This window comes from Gracilinanus agilis, chromosome 6, assembly GCF_016433145.1.
Source record: "Gracilinanus agilis isolate LMUSP501 chromosome 6, AgileGrace, whole genome shotgun sequence".
NCBI classification, from domain to species: domain Eukaryota; kingdom Metazoa; phylum Chordata; class Mammalia; order Didelphimorphia; family Didelphidae; genus Gracilinanus; species Gracilinanus agilis.
Genome location: NC_058135.1, coordinates 203,714,297 through 203,724,458, shown reverse-complemented (window position 1 = coordinate 203,724,458; position 10,162 = coordinate 203,714,297). Strand labels below are relative to the sequence as shown.

At 33.4% G+C, this 10,162-nt stretch overlaps 1 protein-coding gene across 1 annotated transcript in view; it reads left to right on the top strand.

The window, feature by feature from the left end:
• Positions 1–9,527, top strand: part of CC2D2A (coiled-coil and C2 domain containing 2A) — a 139,394-nt gene extending 129,867 nt beyond the window's left edge. The window contains exons 33-37 of the mRNA XM_044682298.1: positions 1,095–1,229; positions 2,296–2,418; positions 2,613–2,671; positions 8,118–8,295; positions 9,315–9,527. Coding sequence (XP_044538233.1) covers positions 1,095–1,229; positions 2,296–2,418; positions 2,613–2,671; positions 8,118–8,295; positions 9,315–9,503 — 684 coding nt within the window. The 3' untranslated portion in view covers positions 9,504–9,527. The remainder of the gene's footprint in view (positions 1–1,094; positions 1,230–2,295; positions 2,419–2,612; positions 2,672–8,117; positions 8,296–9,314) is intronic.
• The last annotated feature ends 635 nt before the right edge of the window (positions 9,528–10,162 follow it).

Below are 10,162 nucleotides of genomic sequence, written 5' to 3'. Positions count from 1 at the left end.
GAGAGAGAGACAGAGACAGAGACAGAGACAGAGAGAGAGACAGAGACAGAGAGACAGAGACAGAGAGACAGAGAGACAGAGACAGAGAGACAGAGACAGAGAGACAGAGAGACAGAGACAGAGAGAGACAGAGACAGAGAGAGACAGAGAGACAGAGAGAGACAGAGACAGAGAGACAGAGACAGAGACAGAGAGACAGAGAGAGAGACAGAGAGACAGAGAGAGAGAGAGTCAGAGTTTTCAGGTACAATAAAATCTCTTTAATATAAAGGTAGGAATTAAGGAGAGAAAGACAGTGAGGTACTAAACTCCTGAGAAAAGATGTCTTGCTGACAAAATGTCATCAGTCTTAACCTTAGACCATTACTTTTAGTTAAGGATTAATAGTTGTTCAATCTACATAGAGCTTTATAGTATACAAAGACCTTTCCCCCACCAATAATAATAACCCTTTGAAGTACACAGTGCAAAGACAGCTTTGCCCTGGAAGGCTCCATTACATTATTGAGTGGATGCGCATTTTTCTATTGTTGCAGGTTGAAACCTATTAATAGTTGATTTTTTTAAAAAATTCTTCTGAGATTCACTTTGTAATGAGTTTCTCTACACTTGGCTAGGTTGGTCCCTCAGAAGACAAATACAATTTATCATGGAATTTGTTCCCAAAATGTTTCATGCTTAGTAAAATGTGGCAGAGCTTACACTTCAGTGTAAAATCTTCATATATCTAGAGTCATCTCTACTCATGATGAAGTGATAAAAGAGGGCTAGGATGAAGGAATGCAAGCATTATAATCCAAATTTTCCAGAAAAGGAAATAAGGCAGAGAGACTCAAATCCACTTAAGTTCACTGTTCTTTCAGTTTTGCTAAATAAACATGGTAATATGGCTAATGTTCCCTGGATAGAATTCTGTCCTTGGACATTTTCATTAGCTTCCAACTAAAATTTCATTATTTTAGAAATGTCTATTTATAATTTAAAGCAATATACTACCATCTAATGATGTAAAAATTGTAACTAATACTTGTGGATTAGTCGTGTATAAACTTAAAATTCATCCAGTTATTAATAAATATTTATTTATCCTCCAGGGTCCAACTGCCTATGTGCTAACTTGGGAACAAAACCAATATTTAATATGGAATCCCTGTAGCGGACGCTTTTATGGACAGTTTGATACATTTTGTCCTTTAAAAAGTGTGGGCTGCTTAATAGGTCCTGACAATGTAAGTAGTTCTCTGGTTCCTTTTTACATATAGATCACTGCTTTCTTTTCTCTAATAGTTCAATGATATTGTCCAGTATTTGGCTTATTTGTTGTATTTAAATCTTTTCTAGTAATCACTTTTGGTGGTAAATTAACTTTAAAATTATAGTTTGGGGAGAAACTAGGTGGCTCAGTAAATTGAGAGCCAGGCCTAGAAAAGGGAAGTCCTGGGTTTGAATGTGGTCTCAGACAATTAGCTGTGTGACCCTGGGCTAGTCACTTAACCCCCATGGCCTTGCCCTTATTATTCTTCTGCCTTGGAACCAATACACAGTATTGGTTCCAAGGCAGAAAGCAAGGATCTTTTAAAAAATTGTAGTTTAATTCGATCTAGCCATGGAAACAAAATTATTCCAAATACACCTTTTGTTTAAATTCAACTATCCTTAATAAATGCTTGTTAATTGATTGATTGATCCTTAGATAAACCTCCCTAGTCAAGTTTTATATATAAGAATTATATAAAGTCATCAATAATGATGTTGTTGGTCATTCAGGCATTTCAGTCATGCCTGGCTCTTTGTGGTCCCTTTTGGGGAATCACAAAGATATTGGAATGGTTTTTCATTGCCATCTCCAGCTCATTTTATAGATGAGAAAATGGAAGCAAACAAGGTTAATATGACTTGCACAGGGTCACACAACTAGCAAGTGTCTGAGACTAGATTTAAATTCAGGAAGAAAACTTTTCCTGACTCCAGGTCCAGCACTCTATCTACTGTATCTATTTAGGAGTGTCAACATATTCTGGAGAAACATATTCCAATAGTAATGCAAATGTGAGTTCTATCCATTGGGAGCTAGTCTTATTATACCTTTCCAGATTTATGTAATAAAGCTCTTAAAAGTTATAAATTCATTCCCCTGTTAGTTTTATAGTAATCTTGCAATTATGTCCTAACAAAAGGAATAGTCAAGAATGAATTTTAATATTGCCCATGTTCTGAATAACTGTTTTGAAGAGATCAGGTCCCCAAAATGTAATGAATAGCTTTCTGCTAATGTATTTCAATTGGTTTTTCTAGATTTGGTTTAATATTCAACAGTATGACTCTCCAATAAGGATGAATTTTGACATCACCAAACCCAAACTATGGAAATCATTTTTTTCAAGAAGCCTTCCGTACCCAGGACTCTCGAGTGTTCAGGTATTTATATTATCTTTGTGACCAATTAATATACATGGGGAAACAGTTGAAAGAGGAGAACATAGAATCGTTTTTAACAACCAGAACTTTTTGATACTTATTTGGCACAAATAGACACAGATATGTTCAAGCTACATTATTTCAGAATATCAACGCTTTTTAAAATCTTCATTTCCATATTAACTTTTTCTTAGCCTGAAGAATTAATTTACCAACATACAGACAAAGTTGCTGCAGCAGAACTACAAGACAGGTAATTTTCTCTATATAATTTCCTATCTAATTCTGTGGGTAACAACTAATATCCAGTTGAGTTGTAGTCTAAATCAAAGAAGCAAAGGACTTTAAGAATTATTTTTTATCTGTTTCTAGATAGAATTAGGATCTTTTCCTACTCAGTAAGACACTAAACGTTATTAGTTAGCATATATGAATGAATTTGCCCCAAGTTGCATCTCTGTTGGTGTAGGGTATGTTTTGACCTTAAGACCAGCTCTGAGCATGAAATAAGAACTAATAAGCTTTGAGTCCAGATTATCATTTTTTATCCTTGTTCTAATTTTAAAAACTCACCACTAATTCCTTTCAGCTAGGAGTAGGTACCAATTAATAGTCAATTGGGTTCAGTGATGTGAAGATGTATTGCGAATTATGTTTAAACTTTAAATTGTAAAATGTTTTATTTAATATTGGGTAGCTAACTATTATGAGTCATAATATAACATGTTTTGTTCCTCTCTTTGGCTCATAAGAAAATTGAGATGACTAAAGATGTGCAAAATAAATTAAAGGGACTTCCTATTTGCTACTTTCAAAAATGTCAGGGATGGGGAGAGGGGTGGGAAAAAAAGAAAGACTGCTTTATATAATGATTATAGAAGTTAGTCATTTCTTTGTTAACCTAACAGGATTCTCTGAAGAAAACACTTGAATTTGGTCATGACTCTTCAAATTACTTTTATGCATCTATATATATAATAAGGAGTGTGAACAAGACAATCTCTAAAGCCTTTTTTATATTAACATTCTGTGATACTCAAGTTCTAAATTCAGGCTATGAGATCTTACCACTTAGTGACTGTAAAGAGCAAAAGAACTGTCTCCAAATGACAATCCATATTCATGTTCTAATTCCTTAATTCTTAATAAGAATATAAAAGTAGATAGAACAGTAGATGCAAGTCAGGGAAGGTTTACATCCTAACTTTACCACTTACTACCTGTTTGTTGTAGGGCTCTTTGGAGATATATTGTTATCTGTTCAAAAAAAAAAAAAGGATTAAATCCTGTACTTCCTCAATTTAATCATGGCCTTTGGAATCAGAATCTCATTTTGGGGATTTCAGGAGCCATTTTGTCCAACCTATGCTTAAACCATGAATCCCCTCCACAACATTTCTTCTCACGAGTCAATGACAGAAAAAAAAGAATCCACTCCACCAAAAATATTCATAGCAACATCTACTAAGGAAAATTTGGACAGAGTGTGTGCACAAAGATTGAGAATTAATTGAACAAACTACGGTATACAAATGAGGACAAATGATTACAAAGTAAGGAATGATGACTATGGAGAATTCAAGGAAACTTGGAAAAGCTTGCATAAACTTATGCACAATGAAGAAATCAAAACCCAAAGGACAGTATATAAAACAGTATTTCCAATAATGTAAATAAATAATATTAAGAGGTAACAAAATTCAGGTCAAATAAATGGATAATGTTGATTTCTAATTATTAAAGTTAAAATAGACACCCTTCCTTTCTGTTAAACTGTAAGGTACCAAGTGACAGCTCAACCCCTCTATTATACAATTTTGCTTAACTGACTTTTATGAAAAAATATTAAGGTAGAGGCAGTTAAGTGGCTCATCTTCCTTGGCTTTAGGATCTTGATATGTCTGAGCTGTTAGAGCATTATGTTCCTCTTTTAGTGGAGCACCTAATTTAGCAAAATTTTCAAATTTTCAAATGAGTGGTTTTAATAATGAGTTAAACTTTCTTAATTGGAGTCATACAATTAGATGTTAGAGATTTTCTTACTAATATTGGTATTATTTTTGGAGGAGGGGAGGAGGAAGGAGACATTTTGTTTTGATGGAAACACCAGTCATTTCTCAACAAACATCACTCCTTACCTCATTATTTTCCTTCTTTTTTTAACTCTAGTTTTTAAAAACTATTTTTTAAAAACTCTTACCTTCTCTCTTAGATTCAATACTGAGTACCAGTTCTGAGGCCGAAAAAGAGTAAGAGCTAGGCAATTGAGGTTAAGTGATTTGCCTAAGGTTGCACAGCTGGGAAGTATCTAAGGCCAGATTTGAACCCAGGAACCCATATGAACCCATCTCTAGGCTTGGCTCTCTACCCACTAAACCACCTATCTGTCCCATTTGCGGCTTCTGAAATTGTTAATCCTACTTGGAAAAAGCCACATTGTTGTTTTGTGGCAATGTGACTTGGGGCATGCCAAGTGTTTAGGATTCATCAATGAAATTATACACTTTGGACTAACCCTTCCTGGACCATTCAGGCATATGAAGACAGGATTGGGTACTGAAAGGTCTAAAAGCTATATTTTTGGGAAAGTCTGGGTCTCAGATTGGTGGGAAGATCTGGGATCCAATTTTTTTGGAGGGAGCCTTTAATAAATAACTATTGGCTTGGAGATTTGCCTCATTTGTTTTATTTATAAGATTAGAGAATTTTACCACTACATGTTCAATCTCTTTAGTTGTGTCAACTCTTTGTAACTCCATTTGGGGTTTTCTTGGCAAAGGCACTAGAATGGTCTGCCATTTTCCTTCTCCAGCTCATTTTATAGTTGAGGAAACTAAGGCAGATTCAGATTAAGTGACTTGTGCAGGGTTTTGTTTCTAGTAAGGCTGGATTTGGAGTCAGATCTTCTTGATTCCAAGCCTAGAACTCTGTCCGTTGAGCCACCTACCTGCCTTCAATGGGAGCAAGACAAAGCCACAAATTACAATACCGAAGAATATCTAAGCATAAAGAAAAGATCCAGACCAAGGGCTATAAGAGACCTAAGGAAAGTAGCATAATTTTTCCCTAGAAGGGGAGAGGGGGAGTCAGGGAAGGCTCAAAAGAAGAAGAGAAATATTAATATAGCCTTAAAAGAAAAGAAGCTTTTCAATAGAAACAGAAGAGGAGTCATTCCAAACATGGAAAATGACAAGATATAAAGTAATAGAATAAGAATATATGAGATATAAAGTAATAGAATAAGAACAGGGAGCAGAGAGTAATCCTGTTAGACCGAAGCACTGAGTCTACGAAGAAACTAAGTGGCATTAGAGAAGGCTATGTAGTGTTGGAGCTAGGCAATAAAGGTACTTAAAGCCAGAACTAAGAGTTTATATTTTTATTCAGTAAGCAAATGGGAAGCTACTCAAGTTTTCTGAGTAAAGGAATAGCATGATGAGAGTGGTTCAAAAGAGAAATTACTCAGAGTAGGCAGTATAAATTGTAATGTGATTAGATCAGAAGCAAAACCAGTCAGGACATTCATAATATTTTAAGCAAGAAAATGTTTTGTTGTTCAATAGTTCTTTGTGACTCATCTTGCAGTTTTCTTGGCAAATATATTGAGTGGTTTGCCACTTCCTTCTCCAGCTCATTTTACAGATGAAGAAATTGAAGCAAACAGAGTTAAAGTGATTTGCTCAGAATCAACCAGTTCTTAAGTGTCTGAGTCCAGGTTTGAGCTCATGAAGATGAGACTTCCTGATCCCAAGCCCAATGCTCTTTGCATTGTATCGCTGAGCTGCCACAAGAAAGAAGATAGGAGGACCTAAATTAGGGTAGTTGAGGTGGGAGAGTTCCTCAAAGAGGAAATGAACATGAGAAATTGTAGAAATTGGCTAATAGGTTTTGGCAACTTATTTGGACATACTGAGTTAAGAAAAAGGAAGGGTAAAAGATCACTCAGAGGTCATAAGCCTCAGTGATTGAAAAAATGCTGGTAATAGCAATAGAAAGAGAAGTTAGAAATCAGAGGTACACTACTATAGCAGTAAGAGTAAAAAGTAATTATGGGAATAGGTGAAGAAACAAAATTGTCATTTTTGTAGATGGTATGATGGTGTATATATTAAAAGAACCTTGATTAGATTAAAAATTAAATAATAAGTTGAGTTATAGACTACAACAAACAAATCCATATAAATCATCAGAATTTCTATATAATAGGGGGCAGCTGGGTGGCTCAGTGGATTGAGAGCCAGACCTAAAGACAGGATGTCCTAGGTTCAAATCTGGCCTCAGATACTTCTAGCTGTGTGATCCTGGACAAGTCACTTAATCCCCATTGCCTAGCCCTTACCACTCTTTTGTCTTAGAGCCAATAAACAGTATTAACTCCAAGACGGAAGGTAAGGGTTTAAAAAAAAAAAAAAGAATTTCTATATAATACTAATAAAACCTAGCAGCAAGAGATAGGAAGAAAAATTGCTTAAATAAAAGGAAGGAAACCAGCATTTACTGAACCTACTATGTGGCAGGCATTGTACTAATAAGTATTTTTAAATAACTACAAAACACATAAAATACTTGGTTCAGAGTCTGCCTACCAAAATAGCCATAAGCTGTAAATACAACTACAAATTACTGTTTAGAAAAATAAAGACATATAAATAGAGAAATCTTATTTGTCCATAGGTAGGATGAGTCAATATAATAAAAGTAATAATTCTACCTAAACTAATTAACTTTTTCAATGCCATACCAATCAAACTACTAAAGAATGACTTTGTAAGACTAGAAATAATAACTAAAAATTTTTTTAATGTCAATGTCAATAATCTCAAGGGAAATAATGGAGGGGGGAGAGTTGTGAACTAAAGGGGCCTAGCAGTACCAGACCTCAAACTATACTACAAAGCAGTAATTCTATTTTTTACTAGTTTAAAAATAGAGATCGATTAGTGGAACATATTAGAGACACAAAATATAAGAAGAGTGGTTTTATTCTACTAATACTTACTTGTTCAGCCAAACTTGGGGGCCAATAGTAAGGATTTGTAGTTTCCTCTTGTAAAATGGGTATGACACATGTACTACCTTAACAGTAGTCGTGATGAAAGCAGATGGTAAATTTTTAAGTGATTGGTAAAGTAATATGATAATACTAAGAGCACAGCCTACAACCATGTAACAAAGTAAAATCAATAACACCCCTAATTTATCTGTTTCTATCCTTTCTAATGATTTAACCTTCTATTCAAGATATGTAAAAAGGGTCTTGTAAAAAGAAATAATTTTTAAAAATTTAATCTTGCAAATTAAAATTATAATTAAAAATTAAAATTATGTCAATGGAGCAAAATATCATGGTAGCCCTAAAGCCTTCTCCTTTCCTGTCTCTGAGTCTGGTTATAAAGGATATGAAAGGTTTAAAAAAAATCATCAAATGACATGCTCAAGAAAATAATATAAATAACTCTCTTTTAGATAGCATACCAGGGTTTCCAAAACCTTTTGTTTATAATCACCTGTGAAATTTTGTTGTTGGGCTTTTTCTCTACTAATTCTGGAATTGAAGTTTTTTACTAAAATTGTGCAAATGGTTGGTTTGGACCACTCAGCAAATCAGACTCACCTAGTAAATGAATCCTCTGACAAATCCTAATTATGGCTAAATTACAGGAACAATTCCCTATGGACTAAACCTTTTTTATATGCAGGATTGAAAAAATACTCAAGGAGAAAATCATGGAATGGAGGCCACACCACCTGACTCGATGGAATAGATATTGTACTTCTACTCTTCGGCAGTTCCTGCCTCTCCTAGAAAAGAATCAAGGAAAAGATGTAGAAGATGACCATAGAGCAGAACTCCTGAGACAGCTAGGAGATTATAGGGTAAGAGAGAACACAAAATTTTTTTTAATGAGTACATTATTTCCTACTTAAGAGAAAACATTAATAAAAGATAGTATTTTAGAGGCTGAAAATAAACCCAATCATGTTTCTTGCCCAGATAACTCATCTTTACACCTATAAGTTTACTTTTACTTCTATATGTGTTGGGTGTGCATAAAGCAAATTAATAGAAATGGAAATCAGACCATAAATATTGAATGCATATCATTAATTGTCTCTGAAACCTAGAATATATAAAAGATATTTTATCCACCATATGGAAGACCAGGGAAACCATTTCTGCCAAAGGATTGCATGAGAAATCATTAATCATTCAAAAACACAATTCAAGTACTAAGATCAATTAGTCAAGTCCCTTTAGATTAAGCAACCAGTTAAAGTACTTCAACCAATCTTCATGGCATGCTATTTGGCTACTTAATAGACCCTTCAGATTTAAGTATATATATTTCCTAAATTTACACCTTTTCTCCTTTCACTAAGTTCTACTTTATATATAAAACTCAAAAAGTTATAATAACTAAAAAAAAAAAGCCCTATTGCTTCAGGTATACCAAACTGACTGAATAGTTTAGTTATAAGACCAAATAGTTGTTTAACTTTCTTGCACATTAAAATGTCTTACCTTTAAGATTAAATTATATTAAATATTATTTATATTAAATGTTATTTAATATTATATGTAAATATATAATTAAATATATTCAATATCATGGAAAACATTAACATAGTCACAAAGTTAATTCTCCTGCCCCCATAATTTACATTGCTTATAAGTTAGCAGATTAATTCACATATATTTCAATATGTATAATGCATATATATTTTTGCAACATAAATAGAATCACTAAACAAAGGAATTTCAATTCAGTAGTTAAGTCAATAATATATGGAAACTACAATGCATCTACTGGGAAAAAAATTGAAAATGTTAGGGAAAAGCTTTTTTATATACTAATTTTAAAAAAAAACATTCATAATTTCATTTTCCCCTCTAGTTCTCCGGATTTCCAATTCACATGGCATTTTCTGAAGTGAAGCCTTTGATAGAGGCTGTATACAGCACTGGAGTTCACAACATTGATATTTCTAATGTTGAGTTTGCTTTGGCTGTCTACATACATGCTTATCCCAAAAATGTACTCTCCGTATGGATCTATGTTGCTTCACTTGTTCGTAACAAATAAATGCTCTGAATTATGCCCAGTATACTTCAGCAAGCCACAGGTAAAATTAAATCAAGAATTCATAGCACTGGTTACTTTGGGAAAGGACATTTTCAGTTGCCAAGGAAAGAATGAGAATGTTTAACTTGAAAAATCATTTTTTAAAAAATGATGGATTTACCTCATTTTGATACTACTGGTTTTGTGCTGATGTGTATGTAAATAAGTTTTTATTTTTGTAAGTTAGATATCATCCTGTGCTTTTAAGAAATTTACCAACTGTACAGAACAGAAGCTCTCCAAACTATGGTTGTGTGTTATTTGACATGAAGTAAATTAATTTATTGAATTGTACAATAAACCTTCAACTTCTACATATTTAAAAAAAACATTTACAATACCTGAGGTACCCTTTTGTTACTTGTTTTATATGCTTTGACATTTAAGTTCAGACTTTTGTTACATAGACTTTAATTCTTCATCATGCAACCAGTTTTAGAGAACTGTCCATTTTTCTAATTCTGTCTGATCGTAGCATGTGGATTTTAATAGTTTTTTTTTGAATTTTGATGGTTTTTAACAGAGTCTAAATTAAATGAAGTATATCTATATAAATCTTTTTGATAAATTGTTTAACTTTTTTAAATATGTAACATAGAAATTGCCAAAAACTCTGAGCA